Consider the following 25871-nt stretch of genomic DNA (forward strand, 5'->3'; position numbering starts at 1 on the left):
CTCCCCAGTGCCTCCCCAAGTTGTTTGGAACCCCTTGACCCCCCCACCCCACCAGCAGCACAAACACACAGGCCCTAAGTGAGCACGGACCGTCAGCTTTATTTCTTTCCATGCTGAGAAATACAGAGGAGAGGACTGGTGAGTTGGGGCCGGCAGCTGAGGGGGTGGTAGTGCTTGCTGTTCCCTATGGGATGTGGGGAGACCCCGAGCCAGGGGACCGCCGTGTTCATGCAGCCAGCAGAGCTGGGACAGCGGGGCTGCCGTTCCTTCGTCTTCAGCGAGGTCTGGGGTGTCAGGCTGCCTGTGGGTGGGGGCAGCAGGGACCCTCCCTCCCAGTCTTATTTCTAAAGGGTCTCCCGTCCTCCAGCCCTGGGCTCCTCTCTGCCTGAAGGGCCAGTCCCTTGCGGCCTCTGCTTCTTCCACACACCTGGGAGGCCTCTGAGCTTCGTCCCTGGTACAACTAGAAAATTCTCAAGTTTTTCTTGCCTGGTTGAAAGGGTGTTCCGGCTGTGCCTGCTCCTGCCACTGTCTGCCGTGGCTTCTCTCTGTCTCCACTCTTCTGGGTTTGGAGTATGAACGAGTGTGTGCGTGCGCACGCGCGTGGGCATGGGGCTTATGGCGCGGGAGTGACTACCAAGGGTGGGGCAGGTCTGGGTGTGTGTGATGGTCCCAGTGCACACAGAGGCCGCAGTCCCACCTCTGCCATCGTTTCCCCGTGAGACCAGGCCTAGATAGTCTGCTTCACTGCTCTTTCCTCCCTGGGGTGCTGAAGCCAGGGACCCCTGGAGCCTGCCAGGGGACAGCTGACTCATAACCAGAGCTGGGGCCTGTGAATGTCAGATTCATAGACCTCACGACTCCCCTGGCCTGGCTCGACTTTGAAAGTGACACAAAGACTCTGGGCTCATCCGCTCCCTCCCCCAACAAACAGATGCGTCTTTATTTTGGCCTCAAAGTTCCCATAAAGCAAATCCAGCTGGCCTTTGCTTTAGGGTAGGGAGATATTGGAGTTTATTCCCCAGGTGGGGCACTGATGCAGGAACGCCAGCCCCAGAGGGATCTGCCTGGTGTCCCTGGGCCCTGAACCCTCCCCTCAGTCACACAGGCCCTTTGAGAAGGCTCAGAGCTGCACCCAGAACCCACTGCCCCTCCCAGCTGTCCTAACAGGCTCCTAGGAGCCTCTGAGGAGGGTGGAGGAGACAGGGGCCCTGAAAGGAGGCCTGAGGGTCCTGAATAGTGCAGAGGAAACATCCTTGGCCAACTTGGGGCCAGTGTGAGAACCTGCCCTCCCAACCACCTGCAACCCTGGCTGGAACTCTCCCAGTGTGGGAAAGCCTGGAGCACCCCTGTCCAGGGACATGGGGGCTGAACCAGCAGGGGATGTGGGAGGAAGAAGGACCAGGGAGAAGTCTGAGTGGCTTTGCTTAACTCCTTGCTGGTGTCCCATAAGTCCTGAGACAGAGGCCATGGTGCCCAGCCCCTGATTTGGGACATGTGAGTGTGTTCCCAAACCTGGGGTCCCCAAAGTCAGGACCCTTCAGCTGAGCTCTTCCCTCTGTCTTGGAATCTCTAGATCCAATAAACAACAAACCATTAAAAACTCTTCAGCCCCTGCCCCCGCAGGAGGCACAGACACCCCTAATGTCCTGGGAGCCCATGGGAAGTCCCACCAGCAGTGGTTCTAAAGCCGACTCCAGGGGAAGCCTTTGCTGTATGTGGATGGCCAGGGGCACAGGGTGAGGCACAGAGCATCAGATGCAGCTGGGCTGGGAGCCCATGCCCTACCTGAGCCATTCTACATGAGGACCCTCTGCCACTTTGCATGGGGGCCCTGAGCCCCTTGGCATGAGATTGGAGTTTATTCCCCAGGTGGGCCACTGGGATTTGTATCCCCAGGTTTGTATCCCAGTCCTCCAAGGAGGCCATGGCAGGATGAGAGCTCAGGCATGGATTCCCCTTCACTGGCTGACCTGGAGGTGGGGTCAGGCCCCAGGAGTTCTTGGTTGGTGCTCCAGGCTACAGCCCAGGTAGGAGCAAGAGGCAGGCTGGGTCATCCTGGGAGATGCTCCTGAGGCTGAAAAGCTTAGGAAGAGGTCCATGGGTTGTGCTGTCCCTGTTCCTGCCTTCACCAGCATTCCTCTTGGTGCCTCCACCCTGCAATGGAGGATTTAAGTGTGGCTGTGGCCTCTTCCAGGGCAGCTGCACATCCTGTGTGTCCGAGGGGTTCCAGGGCATGTGCGGAGCAGCAGCTTGGCCTCTGAGCTCAGAGCACCAGCTGGGGTCGCAGCAGGCATGGGGCACAAGACATGCACACAGTCTTTCATCCCGCCTCAAGAAAAATACAAAAGGTAAAGTCCCCCGTGTTTGCTCCTGATCATTAGACATGCAGGGACGGTGCTACCTCTCTCCCCACCGTAGTCTTGTTTGTGGGGCTGGTTTCTTCTCACTCTGGCAGTATATGCTGCTTGGTAGAACCCAGGAAATTGTGGGGATGAGAAACCAGCCAGAACCCTGAGGTTAAAATGCCGGGATATGTCCATGAGACTAAACCACGTTATTTGTTGGTTTCACAGTCAGTTTCATTTCCTCCCTTCCTTTCTTCCTCTGGTTTTTCCCATTAGATGTGGACTGACAATGGGGTGACTTGAGGGTTTCCTCCAAGTTGGTGCTTTTGGAGCTGGGGGACAGGTGGGGCCTTGGCAGTCACAGTCCTGTCCTCCGTGGTCATGGGGCGTGCGGGTTGGAGCTCTCCCGAGGCCGGGGCCTGCCTCTGCTCCCACAGCCCCCAAGTTTTATTTCTTCTGAACTGTAAAAAAACAAAACAAAACAAAACAAAACAATTATGGCAGAACAAAGCTCAGAACATGGTGTCTTCCAGTCCCTGTTTTGAGGATTTGGGTTTTGGTTTCCTAGTCAGAAATGGTAACAGGGGTGATTTGATTTGGGGCTCTTGGTGGAACTGAACTCTTGCCCATGAGAGGACTGGGGCCTCGGCGATTGGTTCAGAGGTGGGGCTGTGACCCCTGAGGACAGAGCCATCAATGATTGAATATTCTAGTGAAAGTGAAACAATCCCCTTTGCCAGTTTGAGGTCAGTGGTTGTCACTTGCCATCCAGAGTCCTGGCTAAGGTGACAAGCAGCCGCAGGACAAAGAGACTCCAGCATCGGAAGGTGATACTGAGGCTCTTGCCCTGGGCTGATGGGTTCCTGCCTCTCGGGCACCTGCATGTCAAACTCAGAGATTATAGATCGTACTTGCGTTCAACAGATAAAGTGGTGGACCTGCGTTTTGAACCTGGGCAGGCTGATTACAAACCTGAATTCTTCCCTTTCCTAGGACACCAAGGTTGCCCATGACCCCGTGGCGGAATCCCAGGCTTTCTGCCCTAAGTTAAACACTATGTTCCAGACCAGTGCCTCCCAAACTTTAATGGTTGGGCTGGGAATCTTATTAAAAAGCAGATTCTGATTCAGTGAGTCTGGAGTGGGGCCTGAGATTCTGCATTTCTGACCTGTTACCAGTGTCAGTATCCACTGTGCCTGGTCCATGGAGCATGCGTGGAGTGGCAAGGTCTTTAGGGAAACAGTTTGTGTTGATCACTGAAAGGGGTAGAGATGCTTGGAAGCTCCCAGTGTGAGTGTGTGATGGGAGGGAAATGGACAAACACTGACCTGCGTGGCCCAGGAGCTCACAAAACTGCCTGGGCTTCATGAGCAGCTAAGTGTCACCTTTGAAAATGGTCCCCCTGCTTGGATAACTTCCCTGGGCCACGTTTGGGTGATCACGGAAGTGTACATCCTGACTTCCATCACACGCATGGTTTACTTCCAGGATGTTCTGGCTGTCTCAGCAGGCCATGCTTGTCTAGCAAGCCCCCAGTTTACAAAGCAGAGTCACATGCATTATCTCAGGTGATGCTCACAAAAGCCTCATGCTGGAGGCTTCTTCCTACCACTCTCAGCGTGAAAACCCTGAGGCTCCACCAGGCAGACATTGATGCCGGTCCCAGGACCTTCAGAGCTGAGGCTGGGGCTCATGGCCTCAGACTCCTGGGCCCGTCCTCTTCCCACTCCCTTTCCTAGTGATCTCTCCAGGCGTAAGACAAGTCAGAAAGCCAACCTCGCTCAGCTGGTCCCTGCAGGGAACTGGGTTGCTTTTCTAGGAAAAGGCTATGGCCCTACATGTTCGTATCCTTCTCCCCGACACCACCCCTGTCCCAGGGGGCTGGGCCACACCCTTCCTCAGTCCCCACACCGAGCAAGCTGGCGTGGGGCTGGACCTCACCTGCAAAGTTGACAGTCACGGCCACGATGATGATGACGATCCCCATGATGATGAAGGTGATGCTGAGCATCCGGGCCAGGCGGCCCAGCCTGCGGGCCCCGTCCAGGTCCCCCTGCTGCACACTACTTCGAGACTGCAGAGAGAGGGTGGCAGAGACCTCGGGAAGGCTGTCCTCAGTGGCCCTTTGGGGCACCCTTTGCCTGAGACTCCAGAACACACCTGGTCCCCACTGCAGCCCACACTCCAGCAGCCCCCTCAGGGGGGAGGCAGGAGGCTGGTGTCACCACACCCCTGCACCCTCCCCCCACCGGGGTTTCCTCTGTGCAGCGCTCGCCCTGCTCCATCTCCAGGGGACTGCTGGCCTGGACTCAACTGGCCAGACCTCTTGTGGGGCCCCCTAACCAAGCCTGCCCCTACTGGCTGGAGACCATTGGAAGCATTACCAAGCAATTTGTGGCATTGTCTCAGGACAGTGATGGGCAGGGTGGCTGTGGCAGGATGGTACAGTGGAGACAGAGGGCCTGGGAGGGTGGACTGGGTCCCAGCCATGCTGAGCTGGTGGGAGAGTTAAGCCAGGCCCCTGCAGACCCCAGGGCCTGGCTGTAGTGTGGGACCAGAGGACAGTCAGGAGCTGATGCAAAAACTCAGTGAGATGATAGTGACTGAGGCAATCTCTCTTGTTTGTTCAGCACCTTCCATGACCCGCCCTCCTCCACTGTCTGCAGAACGAAGTCCAAACTCAGGTTACCTTTGCATTTTCTGATTTTACCCTCTACTTCTCTCTTCCATAACCTCTGGGTCCACCAATCTGAGCTGCTCAGGCTATGAGCACCAACTTCCACTTGCCTTTGCTCATGCTATTTCTCCTGCTTGCATTCCTGCTCCCCCACAACACACATGTCCAAATCCTCTCCATCCTTCAAGGGCTGGCTCTAGTGCCACCTCCTCTGTGAAGCCCACCAAGATTCCTCCATCTCCACTGGAATAATCATAATCCCTAGCATTATCTGAATGTTTACTTTGTGGCAGGAACTATGCAAGCTCAAGTTCAGACCTCAGCCTCTCTCTGCTGTCTGGGGACATTGAGACGCCAGTCATTTCTTGGTCTTTTCACCCTCTCCCTCTTGATTGGATCTTTTTCTCTCCTGTCTTGAAGAAATCCTCCATTTGTCTCACCAGGTTGTAGGTTCCCCAATGTCTACAGGACAAAATCCAGGTTCCACTTTGTGAGAGCTGGGGCCCTTCTTGATCTGGCCTTTCTCCAGTTGCTTCTCTGACCATGCCTGCATGAAGTTCTATGCTCCAGCTCCTCACCTGTAAAATGGCCTAATAACAGGCCTTGCCTCCTAGGAGTGGTAGAGGGTAAAATGCTCTAATGGATGGCCAGCTCACTGCATGGCCAGCCCAGGTCGCTGATCTCAGGACACCAACATCAAGGCAACATTGGGAGGGAGAGGGGGCAACATACAGGAAGGCTTCCAGGATTTCCAGGAAGTTCAGCTTCAGAAATTCTGGGGCTACCTTGAATCATTATTGAGGGACTCATTCTGGGCTGTAAGCATGGCATCACGGGGAGGGGAACAGGGTTTGAGATGAGTCCTGCCTCCCACTTTCCAGAGGAACAGTTATCCATGCAGTAATGATTCAGAACCACAAGAGACACATAGTTTCTTGGGTATGAGGTGGGGAGGAATAGCAGAGGGAAAGATTTTTTTTTTCAGCTCCACTGAACCCAATCACTCTTCTTTATCCACAGTGCATGCAGTCCAGTCATACGTGTTCCTTCAAGCCTGAGGGACACCATTGAGGAGATGCACTAGGAATGGCCAGGAGCAGACATGATTATAGATGCATTGTTGTGTCAGACACTTTGTACACACTCTCCAGTGTGAGCCTCACAACTACACTGTAAGTCTCAGTTTTCTGATCTGTAAAGTGGAGCAGAAGTAGCTGCCTCTAAGAATAGTGCCCTACTTTTAGATGAGAGGTTTTCTACTGCTAGCTGGCACTCATTTCTGAATCCTCACCCTGACACCCGCCATTAGTTACCAAATGAAAGATCCATCCTTTGATTTCAGGGATGGAAAAAAACCTTCAGTTCTTTTTATGAGTAAATTACCAGCGGATCTCCCATCGCCACTTAGTGGCATCACCTTCCCCTTATACAAAATGGCCCAAGTTGAAGGCACAATAATACTAATTGCAGTAATGGTTGTAATGACTGAATTAATAGATCATTTGTGATTGCAACGGCTGTGGGAATGCTGAACGAGAAAACGAATTCAGGCTAATAGATCAGCGAGGAAAGACACTGAAAAAAGTTTGAATGTGGGGAAGGGGGAGGATGGGGTGAGGAGGATGTTGGAAAGAGCTGCCAGAGGCTGAAACCAGCCAGAGGAAGGTGGCAATAGAACTTCTCAGGAGCTTCCTCCACCCACGAGGCTCAGGCCAAGGCCCAGCAGATCTCAGGAGAACTGACGAGATGTGCCAGGGCGGGTCAGTCATTAGCCCTGCTGCAGAGATCAAGCATCTCCAGGCGGGTCAAACAAAGGAATGTGCTTCTCTGTGCCCCCTTCACATCACTCTCTGCAACCATGCAATTGGTTCTGAAATGTCCTAACTACAGGTTAACCCTTCCACTGCTGGAGACTGGGGAGGGCTGGCGGGAGGTCCCGGGGGAGGAGTCAGGGCCACTGCAGTGGTGGGTGGGAAGGATTGGAAAAGCTTAGGGGCTTGAGACAGTAGCCGTTTACCAGCTGATTCAGAAGTACATCAATATCTTAAGCCATATGCCTGCGTGCCAGCTGACCGTCGGCCCTGCTCGGGGCTTAGCACTCTTGCTGAATGAATGGGTAATGCAGAAATGAATGAAAGTGAGCCTGCAAAACACATCAGTTAAATAATTACGTTGTCAAAAATGCCTAAGTAAGGAAGCGCTGAAGCCACTCTGCACGTCCACAATGCTCCCACATGATGTAGGAACAACCCACAGAGACAGGACTGCTCAGAGCCTTCCACCAAAACCACAGACAGGGCCGCCCCCCAACCCTGGGGCTTGTAATGAGGGGTGAGACTCCATCAAATCCAAATTGCCAAAAGCCAGAGATTCCTGTGCACTGGGTTTACCCTTTCCTCTGACATTGCACTTTCATTTAACATTAGTAACAATAGCAACCACTTCCATTTATTAAGCATTTACCATGTGCCAGGCTCTGGCACACCATTAGTTCATTTAACCCTCCCCACAGCCCTATGAGGTAGACGGTTTTATTACACATATTTTCCAGATGAGGAAACAGGCTAAGGAAGGAGGTGGAGTGACTAGGACATGGTCATGTGACTTAACGGGGCTGGAGATGGGATGCACACCCAAGTCTATCTGATACTTGTTTTACCGCTATTGTGGACAGAAGGTCTGCTGCCTGGGGTCCAGTGCCCCTCTTTGGCAGGAGACCTTGCTGACATTGGGGAGCACAGTGACTTCTCAGCCTGACCCAGAAGTAAAAGTAGTGAAGCCAGCCTTGCCCTGGCCGCCCCGTGAGGAGGCTCACAGGAGGCTGTGGTGCTGATCAGGGTTGGGTCCAGACACCTGTGATCACAGCTCCTGAGCCCCGATCCCAGCCCTGGTCCCAGCAGGCCCCTGTCAAAGCCACAGTGGGAAGGACACTGCTGGTCCATTAGTTTTCCACTGATGGAGTGAGTAGGTGGCAGGCAGGAGGTAACTGGAGGTGGGGGAGAAAAAGAAGGAAGGAAGTGGAATTATGCCCTCCATACACAAATGCCCAAAAGGTTTTGCTTTCCTGGGAGGGACACACCATCCTTGTCCCCAAGGTCCTTGTCCCATGTGGGGTGGGGCCAAGAAGAGAACACTGGATTCAATATCCAGCTGATGTGGCTCATCATTTGTGTGACTGTGGACAAGACACAGTCCTGCACACCTCTATTGCCTCATCTGTTAAATGGGAACAATTAGCCAGACTCTATCAGCCTCCCCTTAGGACATGCTGCAGAGACAGTGAGCTCTAGCGAGACTGTCAGGGCTGTGGGTCTCCTTCCACTCTGGCATCAAGGGTTTGACCCTTCACTTGGTAATCAGTGGGGAGGACTTCAGATGAGGAGTTCTGAAGTCAATTTCCAGGACCTAGAGACACCAGCGTGGAGACTTTACTCTCCACCCTCTGTCTCTCCTTCACGCCTGCTGTTGTTTGTGTGGGACAAAGTGTTTCAGCCCTAGATGAATAACTGACCCCTCCCTCCCTGGGGAATGGGAGAGTCCTATGAACTAGGCTGGTTCCCAGAAGAGTGGAGACAGCTGTGGGAACACCCAGTAACGCTCCCCATCTCTGCTCCCCACTGATTCCTAAAGGCAGGAAGTGTAGTGGGTGGGAACATGAGCACTGGCTCTCAGCATCCAATCCTGGGCTCCCAATGACTATATCTCCGTGCTTCTGTTTTCTCACCTATAAAATGAGAATAATAACAATGCCTGGACCTCCTAGGGCTATAGTCCAGAATAAATGAGATAATGTATGTGAAGAATTTGGGCCTGTGCCTAACACTTAGTAAGCACACAGTGAACATTATCCCTCAACACTGGGCTTCCTTGGTTTCTTCTCCCTGGCTCCTAACAATTCCCTTTAGAAATTAATTTCTACAACTATACTCCACCCTGGCCATCACCCAACCTGGTTCCTCCTCTGAAATCTCAACTCTCAACATCTCTCTTACCCACTCACTCTCACAGCACCTGCCCTCTGACTTCTCTGAGCCCCAACCTCTGGTCTCTTCCTCTCCTCCAAGGCTATCACCATCTTCTCAGCCTCACTCCCTCCCAATCCAGCCCGATTCTTCGATGCATCATCTCAGCCACCCTTGCCAGCATCTTCTGTGCCACCTGGTTATGCTATCATGGCAATCCTGCCGTCCCCAACCTTTGGTCGCCCTCATGTCACACCTATCACCCTATGCCTGTCGGTAGAGAAAAACCGCATCACCGGGCAGCCTGATTACAACTCGGACTCACAGTCTCCAGCCTCAGCAGAGCCTTTGGGTCATTGACCTGTCTGTCCCTGGTCACCTCTCCTCCCCTCTGACATCAGGCCACTATTTCTCAGCAAATGACTTTGCCCTCCACGTCCCTGGCAGCACGGAGCCCAGACAGCATGGAACCATCTCCCTTTCCTTTGAGGATTTCTCTCTGCTTCTGCCCGCATGGCCCCTCCGCCAGGCTCCCAGGGAGGGGTCCTTCTTCTGGATCCCATCACTCCACTCTTCAGGGACCTCGCCTCATCAGTCACCTCTCCCCTATCTGCCTAAACCTCTCCATCACCAGGCTCACCAGGAGTCTATCAGTGGCCAAGCCAGTGGACCCTCCCATCCTCACTGAACCTGATCTCTCCTCCTCATTTGATGACTCTCTCCTTCAAATTCACTTGACCCTGGATGTCTCTCCCACTTTTCTAGTTTTCTTCCCACCTCTTGGAATATTCTTTTCAAAACCATTTTCTGTCCACTTCCCCTTTATGCTTAAATGCCGTAGTCCCCAGAGCTCTCTCTAAGACGACTCCACTGCTTTTTGGTTGGGTAATGAGTCGTGGAGAGCAATCAGAGGTCCATCTTCCTTACCACTCTCATCAGTGCCCTCCTTTCTAAGCCCACTGCTTAGTCCAGGCCTTCAGCATCCAGCCTGGACCATCTCAGAAGCCTCCAAGGGGGTCTCCCTGCTCCCAGTCCTGCCTGCTCGAGCTCATTTCCCACAATGCAGTTGGGTGTTGGCTTTAAAATACGAATTGACTGCATCGTGCCTCTGCTTAAAATTTTTCATGGACTCCTCAGGGCCACTAGGATAAAACTTAAATTTGTAGAGCAGGTCCTCTGCCCACCTCCCTCCCCCACCACAGTCTCACATCCTTCTGCCGTGCCACACAGCCCATGTCTTATCCTCTCCTTCCCAAATGCCTAGTGTGGTGCCTGGTTCGTTCATGAGGAGCCTAGTCATCCTCTACCACTTGGTTCCCTGCAAACAAGCAACTTGCCATTCAAGTGAATGGTCTTCTGAATGAATGAATGATCTATGTTACTAACTTTTAGGTTTCCAGAAACCCCCTCTGCCCTGCTCCACGCCTCTTCATCTGTCACCTGCATTCCTGCAAAGGTCCCCTCTCCCAAATGTCAGGCTCAGAGGGTCCCCTTTACTCCCTCCTCTCACCCTGTACCTGACTAATCCACCAAAATGTTAGTCTGACCACATCCCTCCCTGGCTCCAAACCCTAAGATGTATTTGCTACAGCATGGGTGATGCTTGAACACATGCTGCCAAGTGAAAGAAGCACGTCCCAAAGGACCACATATTGTATGAGTCCATTCACAGTTTCGGAGACGTTGCGGGTTCAGTTCCAGACCCCCTCGATAACATGACTATCACAACAAAGCGAGTCACACAAATGTTTTGGTTTCCCAGTGCATATTAAAGTTATGTTTACACGTTCCTGTAGTCTATTAAGTGTGCAATAGTACTGTATCTGAAAAATAATTTACATACCTTAATTTTAAAATAGTTTATTGCTAAAAAACGCTAACCGTCATTGCTCAGTGGGTCATGTGATCTTTTTGCAATAGTAACATCAAAGATCACCGATCACTGTAACAAATATGAGAACAAAAAAGTTTGAAATATTTCGAGAATTAACAAAATATGACACAGAGACACTAAGTGAGCAAGTGCTGTTGGAAAAAAAAGGCGCTGGTAGACTTGCTCAATGCAGGGTTGCCACAAACCTTCAATGTGTAAGAAACGCAGCGTCTGCGAAGCACAGTAAAGGAAAGCGCAATAAAACGAGGTGTGTCTGTGTATGAAATGTTCACAAGAGGCAAGTCTGTGGAGACACAAAGAAGATCAGCGGTTGCTTAGGTCTGGGAAAGATGGGGGTGTGTGATAGAGGAAAGGTATGGGGTATCTTTTGGAGGTGAGGAACGTAATCTAAAATTGAATGTGGCTCTGGTTGCACTTATCTGTGACTATACTAAAAAATCGTTGAGTTGTACACTTTAGATGGATGAACTGTATGATATGTGAATTATATCTCAAAGCTCTAAAAAACCCCAACAAACTTGTGATGGCTTCCCATCCCCTACCAGAGAGACACTCACCCAATTACAACTACCATGAAACAGCACCTACTATGCGCTGTGTTGTTCTTTAGTACTTTGTGTGGTTTGTCTCATTTCATCCTCACACAACTCTGCAATTGAGGTGTTATGCTCACACCCATTTTGCAGATGGGAATAATGAGAAGAGAGGTTTGAGTGACTTGCCTGAAGCCATACAATACTTTGTGGTTTTGTCTAGCGTGGGCGCTTCTTGCAATGTGTTGTAAGGATTTGTTTACAAGTTTCTCCCCACTGGACAGGAGGCTCATGGGAATTGGTGACAGCATCTGGTTTAGCACCGTATTCCCTGCCCCAAGCCCGGTGACTCAAGAATCTGAGATGGCTGCATTGCACTCCTGTGTCATATGCTATGTAAATGTCAAAGACCATTAGCATTGCATGCAGGCTTCATATTCTTTCTGAGATGAAAAGTAGTAAGATATATTTGAAATGTAAAAACAACAACAAAAAAAACCTGAGAAGGATGTAGAAATACACTGGGGGTAGGTTCGGTGGTCTCACAGCCTGGGGCCCAAGTTTCTTTTGACAAAAGCAGCTCCTACCCAGCTCACACCCTGCTACCCCCGCCAGGAGATTCTAGCAACCGTTTTCTCCTGGGCCCCTGTGTGGTTTCCCTCCCCAAAGCCTGTCTCCCCTCCTGGGGCTTCTCCCTGTAACCAAGAGGTGGGCCCTGCCGGGAACCACTGGCTGCACCCTGAGGCCTGGCTCTGCCCTGAGCTGCCCCCAAGTGCGGCGAGCAGCCCAGGAAGTTAGTTGTTCAATGGCCCTGCTCAGCCCTGGCTCTTGTGCCCACACCAAACCCCTCGGACTCGGGAACACTGCCAGTGTCCCCTACTTATCCCTACTTAGCTGGATTTGATGGGGGTCAGGGAAGGCTCCCCTGGCTGGAGACTGGGCCCCAGTGAAATGGGTGGAGATGTATGAGGAAATAAGTGTTTGTCTCAGAGGCCAGACAGGCAGCAGAGATGGCCACAGGACCTGGGGGCTCGAAGATGGGTGACTCAGCCATGGAGTCACTCCAGAGGGAAGCAGACAGGGTCTCTCCACTCAGTCCTCCGGCCCTTCCCAGCCTGGGGCTGGCAATTACCATCCCCTTCTCCTAACCTCATTCTGAAATTCATTCCTTGCCAGGTTTGCACTCTCTCTCTCCCTCTCTCGCTCTCTCCTTCCTGGACCTCAAAAGTCACTTGCCAACATCTACCAACATTTATTATGGATCCTCTGTAAGTAGTTCTATCCAGATGACTTGGTTTGGGGATGATCTAAGACAATTTACTCAGAACCCTACAGCACAAGTGTGGAAGAAGCAGAGACGAGCCCACATGCCCCTCCCTGGTAGGACCAGCCATGCCCTCTGACACACGTGTTCTCCACCCATGGCTCAGACCTCCCCTACCCTGAACACAGATGCTGAAATCAGTGCAAAGGCGAGGCCCAAGGGCCCCAGTGAGGAGTTCCCTCCAGAGGAGCAGCCCTGGGGGAGCCAGGCCCCAGGGCCCTCGGTGCACAGCAGGGAAGCCACTGCCAGCTCTTGGAAACCAGAGCTGGCAGAGGCTGTTAGAACGCCCAGGTGGCCCCTGGAGTGGGTGAGGCAGTGCCTGGCTCCCTCCTGAGAACACGGGGCCCTGGGACCCCATGCTGGCTGCAACCTGTGCTGAGTCACAGCCCCACTCAGAAATGACTCCTTGGGACCATGCCCCCGACTCCCACAAAGGCAAGCTCCCCCCACTTGGCTGTCTTTCTGCAGTGCAGAACATAGCTCCAGGTGGCTCTCTAGAATCCCCTTCCCAGCAGGTATGTATACAAGGTCAAGCTGTGATTGTGACGTCCAGGAGCAGAGATGAAGGAGGACAGCAAACAGAAGCTCTCCTGGCCCCTGGACCCTTCTCCAAGGGAGAGTCATAGGCCGGCTGAGAAAGGGGGTCGTCTCCCCAGCCCCCAGCTCTTTTCTCCACACCCTAGGCAGGGCGCCTGGCGCCTGGCAGGGGAACATGCCTGCCGACCCCAGACCAGCCCCTGCCCTGGACAAAGAGCAGCACTTACCATGATGGAAAAGATGAGGGGGATGAGGTTGAGGGGCCAGACAGGGCAGAAGCAGGAGACGATGGCAAGGATGAGGTAATCTTTGGGAACTTCTCTATCCTGGGCATAGGAGGTGGTGGCAATGGAGGACGGCCGCCTCGAGCTGGCCCGGGAGGATGACAGGGCGAGTGAGGGCTCCCGGTGCCCCTCGGGTACCACCTTGAACGGCAGGCCATGGCCATTCTGCTCCAGGTCCAAAGCCCCCGAGAGGGACTTGGACAGCTTCAGGGGCTTGTCATCCTGGCCCACGACCTTGGTGAGGAGCTTCTCCATCTCTGGCAGGTCCAGGGGTGAGGCGATGCCTGGCCCCTGCGCTGGGGCAAACTGAGGCTGCCCGGGGTTGGCCATGTTGGTCTGGGCCTTGGGCTGGTCCAGCTCCAGACCTGGACGAGGGGCTCCAGAGGGACCTCAGTGCACCATTCCTCAGCCCAGCCTAGGGGCCTATAGGTCAGGGGCAGACGTGTCACCCAGGAGGGCAGGGACCAGCTGGGGGCTGGCAGGGTTGGCTTCTCCAGGCCAGCTGAGTCCAGAGGCTGGGCCTGCCTGCTGCTCTGTGGAGCTCCAGGAAGCTGGAGTCTTCAGCTCCGTTCAAGTTGGAGACAAACTTTGCCGGAGCTGCTGACAGCACAGATGGGCGGGGAAGCAGCAGAGCGCAGTTCCAAGAGCAGACAGAAGACGGCTCATCTCCCAAGTGGGGCTTAGGCTAAGTCAGAAAGGCTCTGTGTGTGTGTGTGTGTGTGTGTGTGTGTGTGTGTGTGTGTGTCCACCACCCAGCCTCCCTTCCTCCCTATTCTCCTCAGAGATGCTTTTCAATCCCCTTCTCCCCAGAGAACCGCCCAGCAGCAGTCTGCTTCTGCCCCAGCCCAGCCCAGCCCAGCCCAGAGGGACATGGGCAGCCTCTGGCTTTCATGGCAGCCCCAGGACTTGCTCCCCTGAGCTGGGGGCTCTGGATGGGGAAGAAAGGCAAAGTGGGTTAAAATGGGTATGTCTTCAACTGTCCTGGGAGACTGAGCCCCCTGCTTCTCTTTCACTGGAAAAGCAGCAGCCTACCCCTCCTATCTCTTGGGGAACGCCGGGCCCTGAACCTTCTGCTCCCACCCCGACCCTGACTTCCAGCCCCCAAGGTATCCAGGCCAGAGCCTGTCTCCCAGCTCCAGGAGGGAGGGGAGAACTAATCTGGCCCCTGGAGAGTTCTGCCTTGCCCTTCCGAATGGGTTTCTGAGCAGGTTGCCAAAGAGTGAGGCAGAGGGGCTATTAGGGAGGAGTGATGGTCCTGTATCACAGACACTGGAGCTTTTCTCAGATGTTTTTAAAGAGCCAGCAAAGATCTTTCTGTTCAGGAGAAACTTGGGGCAGATGCTGGCTCTGAAGGGCCTTGGTTCTGGCTGCCTGTCCTCTGATTCTTGCCATTTCTCTTTCTTCTCTCTCACATCTCCTCCGCTTCTGCCACCTTCTCTATTCTCTGCATCTCTCTCCCTGACCCCCATCTCTCTCCTTACATTGTGTTATAAGGTGACCTGGAACCACCAGGGGGTGTGGGGGAAGGGGTGGGTGTGTGGTTTGGAGGAGGGTGTAGGAAAGAGTTTATAAAACCCCAGGGTCAGGCAAGATGGGAGTGGGAAGTTAGAGATGAGAAAGGGTTTGTGAAGTTCAAATCTTTTGATATCACAGTTTAGAAAACTACTGCCTGAAAGTAGAGAGATGCTCATCTCAAAGTCTGTCTCCGTCAGACACCAACCCCTGGTCCAGGTCCAGAGGCTGGTCTGGTGCAAGATGAGCCATTTTAGTGAAGAGAAGTAGCTTTGGGTTGTGTATCAAGCTGGCTTCAGAAATGCCGCCTCCAGCAGGGGCCGTGACAAGGTGGAGGAGGGTGTGTGAGTGGCAGAGACGGAGTTGCTGGCTGTAGAGGGAAGGAAAGGGGGCTGAGCAGAGCCATGCACTAGGGGCCAAGGGGGAGCCTGGGGAGCTGAAAGAACACCTGGAGGCAAATAGTTTTGAAAGTAGTGTGTGGCTTTGGGGCAGATTTTCAGGTTTCTTAAATTTGACAATATTAAATTAAGGGAGAAGGGTATAGCTCAGTGGTAGAGTACATGCTTAGCATGCAAGAGGTTCTGGGTTCAAGTCCTAGTACATCCATTTAGAAAATATATAAATAAACCTAATTACCTCCCCCACAAAATTTTTTTTTTAAAAAGAAAGAAATGCTGTTCCATAAAGGAAATGCATTGTTACTAGCAAAATCCAGGTCTCCAGGGGTAGTGAGATTTAGGCTTCCTGCCCTCATCTGGGTCCTCAGGGGCCTCTTACTCACTCAGGCCAGGGCTGGGGCAGGAGTACTGAGCTGGGCTCATTTGCCCAGGAACTCCCAGAAATGTGCTACTGCCTTTTCAAATATGAGACCTCCTGCAGAGGGTGGCAGTCTGGGTACCCTAGATTCTATGTTACTGCCCAGCTTGAACAGAATTCCATGTTACAACCAGAGAGCGGACCCTTGGGGAGAGGGGCCCAAGCCCTCCACAGGGCTGACAGCTGCCCGGCCAGATTCCAGAGCCTCCGGCCAAATGTGGCCACTGAGCCCCTGAAATGTGGCTAGTCCACACTGAAATGTGCCGTGAGCATAAAACACAGACCGGATTTGGATTCTGAACACAGTACCAAAACAATGTAAAACATCTTGTTAATACTGTGTATATTGATTACATGTTGAAATGACATTTTGGATATATTGGGCTAAATAAGACATTATTAACATTAATGTCACCCATGTCTCTTTACTTTTTTAACATGTCTACTAGAAACTTAAAATTTTTAAGTGTGGCTTGCATTATATTTCTGTTGAGCAGTGCTGGCCTGGAGGAAAGAATGAACCTGACATAAAGGGATATTTCTGACTTAATAAAAACTCGAAGAGAAAAGAAAAAGCCAAGAAGTCCTCAGGGTGGCCCCATGGCCGTGAGGGAGGTTACCAGGTGGACTTGGGACCTTGGTTTGCTCTGTCATTGCGAGATGCTGGGCTTGTGATGCCATCTAGTGGCCTGGTGGTGATGAGGGGAAGGACCAGAGGCGGACCAGGGGGAGGGGGAGAGGCGAGGAGAAGGAGCACCTGTTTGGGTTCCCGGGCTGGTGAGCGGGAGCCAGCCCGCTGCTCCGGCTCGCGCCTGGTCCTGCCCCAGCCTGCAGTTGCTGCCTCCTCCCACCCCCAGCTGAGGTCTTAAATGGGCCACAAGGGCCCACTCATCATGCAAAGTGGGTTTGGCCTGTACAGTGTAGGCTCAACGCATATTTTTAAAAAATCTGTTTCACATAAAAATGGGGGTTTCAAACTTTTAACATGAAGGTCTGGGAACTCAGGGCTCCTTTTCGGCAGAGCAGTAAGCGGCCGGGCCGGCTGCAGCCTTAAGAAGGGAGGGGGCTGAGCTCCTCCCCAAACTCCACCGGGGGCGGGGCCGGGGCGGGGCGGGGGCGGGGGCTGAGCCTGAGGCTGTGAGCCCTGCAGCTACACAGAGGTATCGGCCTTTGGGTTCCGCTGCCTCGCTGCGCAGGTAAGTGAAGAAAGTCACTCCAATCTCTGTCCCTCGTCAGAAGAGTAGATAAGTTCAGGTCTAATCAAGGGAGAGAGGTAAACAGACCCCCTAGATCTGTGTCCCTTGGCCCTTTTTACTCTCGGGTCCCACTGGGCATCAGGAAACACTATGGGGCTGACCAGGCAGGAGTAATTAAGCAAATGCCGCTTCTCACTGAGACCTTCGTGGGCCCAGCTCACCCTGCTCCCAGCGAAGGCGGGTAACGGCAGCTCTCTGGTGTCTGTGCCCACAGACACATACACATGCAAAGTGTGAGCAAAACTTGATGTGGTCAAGCCCCCATCAGCAAGCACCCCAGTTTCACATCCAGCAAGGTGGGTACTGCATCCCTGCTGCCCTCGCTCAAAACATTTCCCTATTCCTCTTTGCAAGATACCCTAAGGAGATAAATCTCTCACCTTTTAAAAACAATTATGAAAAACCTAATGGATATTAACCCATTAACATCCCCCCAAATTCTCTCAACGTTTGTTTCTGCACCTACCTTTTGTCCACACCTGTAATCAGTGGGCACAGACCAGTTTGTGATCTGTTCTCCCAACTCACCGTTACTGTCATCCTGTTACAAAACCAGAATTTGCTTTGCCCAGGTCTCTATGGTTGGGCATCTGGGTTGTTTCAAATCTTCCACTGTTAGGTACAGTAATGCTGGGACTGCCTTTTGCAAATTTGTTTTTCTTTTTGGATTATTCCCTTGGGGTATTTTTATTGTGATTTTTGTCAAATTGTTCTGTAGCAAAACAGTACACCCAGAAATCTGTAAATGTGCCCTTTTCTCCACATCCCTGACCACATATTGGGTCTTAAAATTCTTACTTACTTTTTAAAAAAATTATGTTTTTATTTATTTGTTTTTTTAACGGAGGTACCAGGGACTGAACCCAGGATCTCATGCATGCTAAGCATACACTTTACCACTGAGCTAGACCCTCCCCTCTGTCATTTACTTTTGCTGGCGTATCTCATTCATTGCTAGAGAGACAAGATACTGTTCCCTATGATGGAGACAGGGAGTTCGAGGGAAGGCGCTGGAAGGCACAGGCGTCCTCAGAGAAGCCAAGAGACTGAATGTATGGGAGCCGTTTGTGAGCTGTAGAGTGGCTGAAAGTGCTGTAATTGTTGGTATTCTCTGTCTTTTAAACATTAATCATCTCTCTCCCTTTGCACACTGTTTGAGTGAACTGTTGGGATTAACCTTATAGATATACAATTTTTGTCTTTAGTTATATCAGTCATTCGTATCTTTTGGTCGTAACTTTTAGCAGCTCTGTCTTAAATGTGTACTCTTTCCAGTACTTTCCTGTTTTTATTTATTTAATACCTATCCTTGTACTAACTACTTTTCTCTACATTTGGATAAACCTATGTGGTCTTGCTTGATAAATTCCATGTCTCTAATAATCACCGATGTATCTTCTCTCTGCAGCAAATCAGTCATCTTGGAGAACGGATATGGGCTTAGGAAGCAGATTAAAAAAAAAAAAAAAACAACTCAAGGAAGGGTTCCAGAGAAACTGGAAGGCACATAATTAAAGGTATTCTGTCCTAAGATCTGCTAAAGAATCAAGGAGAGTAGGGGGTACCTGTTAGGCCAGTACGTACATGTACGTACACACAAATACTCAGCTATCTACATATCTCTATAAGCATGCACAAATTCATGTGTTCATTTAAAAAAAAAAAACTCAGAGTGCCAGGCAAACACATATCATATAAATACACACATGTGGGTGCTCAAACAAATAGCCCTGATAAAACAATAATAACTACTGTGCTTTGTGCTTCAGTTTATAAAACACCTCCCATGCATTCTCTCCTTAGGACAACTTTGTAAATAGACTGTCTTAATAGCTTCCACTCAATGAGTGCTTGCCTGGGGCAGGCACTATGCTAAGTGCTTTAAATGCATCATCTCATTTAGTCTGCACAACTGCCTCTGATGTAAGTACTTACTTTAGCCCATTATATGGATGGAAACACCAAGTCTCAAAGCCCTGAGGCGATTTGCCAAGGTCAGCTGAGAAGTGAGGAGACACATCCCTCCATTTTCCTCACAATCAGTGTCACACCCACACCTCCACCTGAAGGGGGCGCCATCGCCCTTCCAGGGCTGAGAGTGCAACTGATGGAGAAGAACCCTCATTTCTTTCCAACCTGGAACTTAGGAAAGCAGGACTTGGTCATTTTATCATGTTTCCAGAGAATAAAACCTGAGACTGAAGCAAGGTGGAAGCATTGTCCAGGCTGGTCTGTCATAAAATAATAATACGCAAATAGTAACAATTTATGGAACACCTTCTAATTGCCAGAAACTGTGCCTTATGAACAAATGTTAACGCTCACAGCCACCCTGAGGTGGAATTATCTGGGTCAGAGGTGAGGAACTAGAGGCGCAGAGAGGTTAAGGAAATAGTAAGAGGCAGAACAGAGACTGGATCCCAGGCAGGTCTGGCTCTTTCCTTCCCACTGTCAGACCGGGGCACTGCCTCCCTCTGAGAGCGAAGGCTCAGTGGGCAGGCCTGGGGCCAGAGTCGCACATTTCGCTCCTGCCTGGACCCCATGACCCCTCTCCCCCAGAGTCAAAGCCTTCCTGTGATCTGTGACACAGCCACCTGCCCTGTGAAATTTGGAGCCCTGAGGTCTGTGGGCTGGGGACCAGATATCAAGTGTGCCAGCCAGAGAAAGCAAAGACTTCTGTAATTAGGGCAATGGACCTCTTCTCGACTATTCTGGGGACCCCTCAATATTCCCTGGGCGCCTATGGGCATCTCTCCAGCTTCTGTGGGGTCCCCCACTCTGAGTTGTGGAACTCTTCCTCCCCCCATCCCCCTGCTAGCTAGCAAGAGCCTAGCTCCCCAAGGAGACAAGAAAGCCCTTAGGCCTCCTTAGCACATCTGGGTTCTTGCCCTGGCAAGCAGCATCAGCAAAATCCGCCCCATCAGCCTGAGTGAGGCTGGACACAAGCTGGGGGGCACTCATCTTAGAAGCAGAGCAGCTCTCCAGACTTTGGGGTGGGGGTGGGGGGAGGGAAGGGCTGTTGTGCCTCCCACTTCCTCAACAGCCTTGGCCAGAGGCTCCACTTTCCTCAACCCCCTCCCATAATCCTTCCTGGATTCCAAGTCTGCCCCCATTACCCAGGCCCTGGCTGCACTGGCCCACTCTTCCCGGGGAGCTCCATCTGCCCATCACTTGGGGTACAGGCAGGACTTAACTGACCCCCCAACCTTGGCCCTGCCCTCAGCATCCTTCCCTGAGACTGATCCAGACTCTGTTCTCAATGCTACCCTCTCTGTGGCTCACTGCAGACAGTGGCTTTGCAGGGGGCCAGGGACGAGTCTGAACACATCCTTAGCCTCCCAGTCCTGCTCCCCCTCTCCAAATACTGTCCTCTCCCATGGTACCCCTCAAACTACTCTGCCACACCTGGGATTTGGCCATGAACCAATGTCTCCAAGTACCTACCAGCGGGTTTCAGGCCAGGACCCAACATTCCAGGGTGAGCCTCCAGGCCTCAAGCCCCTTAGGCCTGCATCCTGGGCTCCTGGGCCCAGTGGAGTCCTGGGAGCAGATGGAGATGATAGCTTTTCCTTTTTATTTGGCTGCTTCTGATTGCCTCTCCCAGATCACAGAATTGGGGCATCAGCACAGGCAGGGGAGGGGCCCCGCACTGTGCCATCAGACCACGGCCAGGTGCCGCTCACACTCCCACATGCAAGTCCCCCTGTCCAAAAGCCTCTATTCTAAAAAGCATCAAGAGAAGATAGGACTCAGAAGCACAGGAATGCAAAGGTCACTTTCTAAGAAGAGTTCATTAAGTCCAAAGGTAAGAAAAAGCCCAGCAGGATCCTGCTCCTTTAAGGGCTGCCACCCTTGGCTGGGACTGTGGGGGTCCAGTGGGTGCAGCCCCAGGCTCCAGAGTTCCTTCCAACTGGCAAAGTCCCTCCTTTCACCCTCAGGCTCAGCCCATTCGGGTTTGCTCTGTTGGGTTTTGTAGTCATCCTACCATTGGCTCCTCCCAGGTCGGCCTCCCTCCAGGCCAGCGGGTGCTCTCGGTGCTGGGTCAGGAGTGCTGGTAGCCCAGTCCTGGGCCCGCTCGCAGGTGGCTACGCGGCCAGGCAGAGGGAGCCCCCGGACATCGGCGCCAACTTCCCGCAGAGGCCTGAGACAAGCCCTGCGCCTCGGCCACAGCCCTGGGCCGTCCCAGGGGTGTGTGCAGGGAGCACGAGGCGCAGCGCGTTGCGAAGGGCCCGGCGAGCGGCGGCGCGGACGGCGGCGGGCGGGACCCCAGGTCCCCGGTGTCCCCCGCGCGCACGGCCTGGCCGTGGCACTCCAGGTGCCCGCAGGGCCAGTGGGGCGCGGGGCTGGCGCGCAGCACGAGGGACAGGGCGGTGATGCGGTGGATGGCTCTGCGCAGCGTAGCGATCTTGGAGAGTCTCTTTCCGCCCAGGTCGTGCCGCAGCGCCCGGCGCAGCGCGTTGAAGGCCTCATTGTAGTCCAGGATGCGCTTGCGCTCACGCACGTTGGCTGCCATGCGCCTCGCCTTGGACCGCACCGGCCGGCTGCGCTTTCTGCTGCCCGCCACCTCCTCTGCTTCGCCCAGGCCGCGAGGGCCGCCATTCTCCCTCAGCACCCCAAAATCTCTCCCAGCCTCCATGCAAGAGTCCCCCACGTCCCCGGCAGCGCCCTCAGCCCCCTTCAGGCCCCTGAGTCCTGGTCCTGACGCGCCTCGGTGCATGGCCTTTTCCGGGGGTTTGCTGCGCCGGCTCTCGCTCCGGCTCGCAAAGCTGACCCACCTTCCGAGTGTTGGCTCCTACAGTCTGGACACTCCCGGGACAGGCCCTCTCTAGCTGGGCTTTATGGCACCACGTGGCTCTCCGCCCTCCCCATCCATCCATCTCCCTCCTCCTGCTTTATTACCTGCCTCCAGGTAGGTTGGTGAGGGAGGAACCCAGAGGAATAAAGCAAGGAAGGGAGGAAGCATGCAGATTCTTGTAGGAAGGGACCGGACAGGCAGCCTGGCCACACCTGGGGCAGTGGTCCAGTAGCCAGGGAGAGCTTGCCCTGCTTCACTCCAGGGCCTCTCTGGGGTGTCTGCGTTCCACATTCTTCCTCCTGACCCCAAACAGAGTGCCAAATTTGGCCTCCAGGCAGGAGAGCTGATAGGCGCACAGAAGAGCCCCAACGACTGTGTTTACAGAACCTTGAAAGTTTTTGTCAAGTCCTGTGGGCAACCACAGAGCCATCACAGAGGAAAGCATGGTTCCAGCAGGACAATAAGAGAGGGGGCAGATCAGATACTCCGGGGTCCTGCAGGTAAGACAGCCTGGAGCTTCTGGCTTTCTCAGCTACCAGAGTGAGGCTGGCTGGGACTCTGGGTTTGGGTTTTGATTGGGCTTTACTCACCCCCTACCTCCCTTTAGCTCCCCTCTTCTGCAGGCAGAGCTGGGCTGAGTCAGCAGCACAGGATGATGGAGAATGTTTTGTGGCCTTCTAGCTCCCAGTGTGGTACCCATCAGGGGCATCTTTTGGAGTCCAGGGTCCTTGAGCAGCCCTGTCTCATGACACAGCACTGCCATATTGTGAACCCACTCGCCACCCCCCACCGCAGGGATTTTAATTTTAAACAGAGTCTCAGAAAAAGAATAGTGCTGAGTCCTAGAGAAAGACCCCCAGTGGAATTTCAGGTATCTACAAGTCAGTTAGTTGGAGCACCAAGGTCAATCTCATTTCTAGCCACGATCCAAATGCCTCCAAAATGCAAAGCCTGTGTTATCAGCTGGGATGAGGGTACAGTTCACATCCATCTCACCAAAGAGCAGACCAATAATCCCATTCATTCAAAATTTGAGTTGCTCATGGAGAAAAAGCGTAGGGCTGTTCTTTTGTTTTACTATCTGTCTTGCCCACTAGACCATACACACCCTAAGGACATTGTATTTCTGGGGCTCCATTCCCCAAATCTGCAATGTCTGTGAAATTAAAAAATGAATTAAAGCAGCTAGAATCAGATTATTTTCTCCTCTCTACTCAGTTGTTTCCCACTGCCCCCAAAACACACACACACACACACACACACACACACACACACACACACACACACAAAATCACACAGAATTGCAGACCTCAAGCAGGATTCCGAGCATTGGCCTCAGATGTCTGAGCACTCATGGCTGCATCCAAGATGTCAGTCTCACTGGGTCTCAGAGTGCGAGGCAAGAATCAGGTCAAAGCCCAGACGCTATGGTTCTTGAGTGTCACATTTTACAACCACTTCTGTTCCCACCCCATGCCATGCCCCTTAGCCCCTCAAGGCCATTCTAGAGAGAGTTGAGTCACTGTCCTGCTTATCTGCCCTGCCCAGCCTCCCAGAAAACCTGGCCCCTGGGCTCAAAGATGGGAGACCAGAAGGCAGTAGATGAACCTTCCAGTCCCACAAGAGCCAGGTGGGAGAGGTGATTTGGTGGGTAGGAGCTCATCCTTTCCCCACCCACCCCCACCCAGTGGCCCCTTCCAAAACTTCAAGGGCACCATTGGACATGTGAGTGCTTCCAGGGAATTCCAGGGAGTCAGGAGACCTGGTTCTAGTTCTGTCCCCAAATTACTACATGACCTTGTTCCAGTACTGCCCATCCTCTCTGCACCCAAGCTTATATTTTTCCTTTGCAGGGAAGACATCCCCTCTACAAAAGAGGATAGGCAGAACCAGCTACATAATTTGCAGAGCTCAGTGCAAGATGAAAATATGCGGGCCCTTTGTTCAAAATTGTTAAAAAATTGAAGACAGAGACGGCAGATCATGAAACCAAGCTTGGGACCTTCCAAGCCTGGGGCCTGTGCTGCTGCGTGGGCCCCACGCCTGTGAAGCAGGCCCTGAGTGGAGGTAGGGCAGTGTGGTGGAGATGAGTGCAAACTCTGGATCTAAACTCATCTGATATTTGCCACTTACAGAAAGACCTTGGGAAAAGCTCTGGACCTTAGTTCTCTACCTGTAAAATGGGAGTGGTGCCAGCCTCAGAGGACTCAATGAAAGGAACCTGGTAAAAGGTAGGCCTCAAGAAATATTGCAACTGGTTACCTCAAGGATAACCTCTACCTGAGTGTGACCATTATCAGGCTTTCCCTCCCCTGTAGTCTTCCTGGGAGTCCATGACCCACAATCAGGAGGAACTAGATGGGCACACCCAGAACTTCCCCTATCTCCATGGAAGGATGGAGGTGACCTATCCAAGGAAGCCTCCCCTTCCCACTGATCCCCACGGCAGCCTCACAGAAGGAAGAGTCTGCCTGGGGCAGTGCAGGAGCTGAGGGGAGGGTGCCAGTTGGGTGATAAGCTTAAACTGCTTCCCACGCCTTTCCTTTGTCCAGTGAGAGCTCACAGTCCACCAAGGGCACATGGGCACAATTCGGTATGTCAAGAATTAGTAATAATGGTAATAGTAATAATAACACTAATCATCTTAATAATATTGGTACTGACTTCTACTGAGTGTTCATTATAGACAAGGCCTGGTGCTTTTTTTTTTTTTTTTTAACATATGTTGTCTTAGCCTCACAGCAATCCTATATGGCCGGCCCTATTATAATACCCATTTTATAGGCTGAAAACTGAGACTCCGACAGAATTAAGTAATTTGCCCCAGGTCAGAAGGCTGAGCTGTTGCTGAATCGGGATTTCAAATCAGGCGGGCTGGCTCCTACATAAAGACCAAGCTCTTAACCCCTCTGGGCTGAGCCTGCATTGTGGGTTCAGTGAGCACTTCCCCACCCCCAACACCGACAGGCCCCCCTCACTGACCACCTGTAGGTAATAGAGGCCTTGCATCTGCGCTCTGAAACAACAGTCATTAAGATAATCAAATAGTTTGAACCAAGTGTGAAAAACAGAAAAAGAGCTTGGCTGATACAGAAAAAACTGGAGATGAAGAAAGACAAGCAGGGAAAAATATAGAAATGGGCTGGAAGCTAGGAGAACTCCGGAGCAGCCTAACTGCCTGCCTCCTGGGACTGAGATTTGCTGCCTGGGGTCTCTTTGGCTAATTCTTTTTTTTGGGGGGTGGGTGTAGGTAATTAGGTTTATTTATTTATTTAATGGAGGTACTGGGAATTGAACCCAGGACTTTGTGCATGCGAAGCATGTGCTCTACCACTGAGCTATACCCTCCCCCTCCTTGGCTAATTCTAAGCTCTGTACCCAGCTGAACCGATGGCTGCCCAGGGGGAGCACCAGAGAGCCAAAGTGACAGACCAATGCCACCTGTCACCCGACTGCAGGTAAGCCAGGGCCCGGTGAGCCAGGAGTAGCCCAAGGGGAGTCAGGATCCGCATGCAGCTCCCAGCCTGCATGAGTTGGGAAGGTGTGAGGCCTCTGCCGGCCTGAGTTCTGGATTGAGTTTACTGACCTGCAATAGGTCACCAGCCTCGGCTGCTTGCTAACCTTTGCTCCTCTGTGAAGCCAGCCCTGAGCCCTTCCCTGCGGGCTCCCCTTCGATGCTTAACCCCATCTTAGAATTTAGCAGAACATATTGTGCCCTTATGTTCATACTGGGACCATACTTAGGTCGCTTCTGTATTCCCAGTTCCTAGCACAATGCCTGGTACATAGGTACAAGGAAATGTTTGCTGAATGTTGAGTAAATGGTGCCATCCCTGATATTAATATACTCATGAAACTTCGGACATTCCACATGGGTCTGATCAAACAAGCTCTATATTCAAACCCAGTAAACATTTATAGCACAGCTACTAAATA

General features: G+C 52.4%; 2 protein-coding genes and 1 non-coding gene across 3 annotated transcripts; all 3 read right to left on the reverse strand.

The window, feature by feature from the left end:
* Positions 1 to 79: 79 nt before the first annotated feature.
* Positions 80 to 14285, reverse strand: TRARG1 (trafficking regulator of GLUT4 (SLC2A4) 1). Its single transcript, XM_010958229.3, has 3 exons — positions 13500 to 14285; positions 4287 to 4419; positions 80 to 2806 (listed from the first exon to the last, which is right to left on the reverse strand). Exons 1-3 carry the CDS (start codon positions 13884 to 13886, stop codon positions 2793 to 2795), a joined length of 534 nt encoding a protein of 177 aa, XP_010956531.1. The 5' UTR covers positions 13887 to 14285; the 3' UTR covers positions 80 to 2792.
* A 6897-nt stretch (positions 14286 to 21182) lies between these two features.
* On the reverse strand, positions 21183 to 21857 carry BHLHA9 (basic helix-loop-helix family member a9). The gene has a single exon (XM_010958334.3). It carries the CDS (start codon positions 21855 to 21857, stop codon positions 21183 to 21185), a length of 675 nt encoding a protein of 224 aa, XP_010956636.2.
* Positions 21858 to 25211: 3354 nt separating this feature from the next.
* Positions 25212 to 25284, reverse strand: TRNAA-CGC (transfer RNA alanine (anticodon CGC)). Its single transcript has one exon. It is a non-coding gene; the product is annotated as a tRNA-Ala (tRNA).
* Between the last annotated feature and the right edge of the window lie 587 nt (positions 25285 to 25871).

This window comes from Camelus bactrianus, chromosome 16 (genome assembly GCF_048773025.1).
Source record: "Camelus bactrianus isolate YW-2024 breed Bactrian camel chromosome 16, ASM4877302v1, whole genome shotgun sequence".
NCBI classification, from domain to species: Eukaryota; Metazoa; Chordata; class Mammalia; order Artiodactyla; family Camelidae; genus Camelus; species Camelus bactrianus.

Coding starts and splice junctions, on each gene's coding strand:
- TRARG1 (XM_010958229.3), bottom strand. CDS start 13,886: ATGGCCAACCCCGGGCAGCCTCAGTTTGCCCCAGCGCAGGGGCCAGGC. Junction 4,420..13,499: donor CCCTCATCTTTTCCATCATG/GTAAGTGCTGCT, acceptor CTCTCTCTGCAG/TCTCGAAGTAGTGTGCAGCA.
- BHLHA9 (XM_010958334.3), bottom strand. CDS start 21,857: ATGCACCGAGGCGCGTCAGGACCAGGACTCAGGGGCCTGAAGGGGGCT.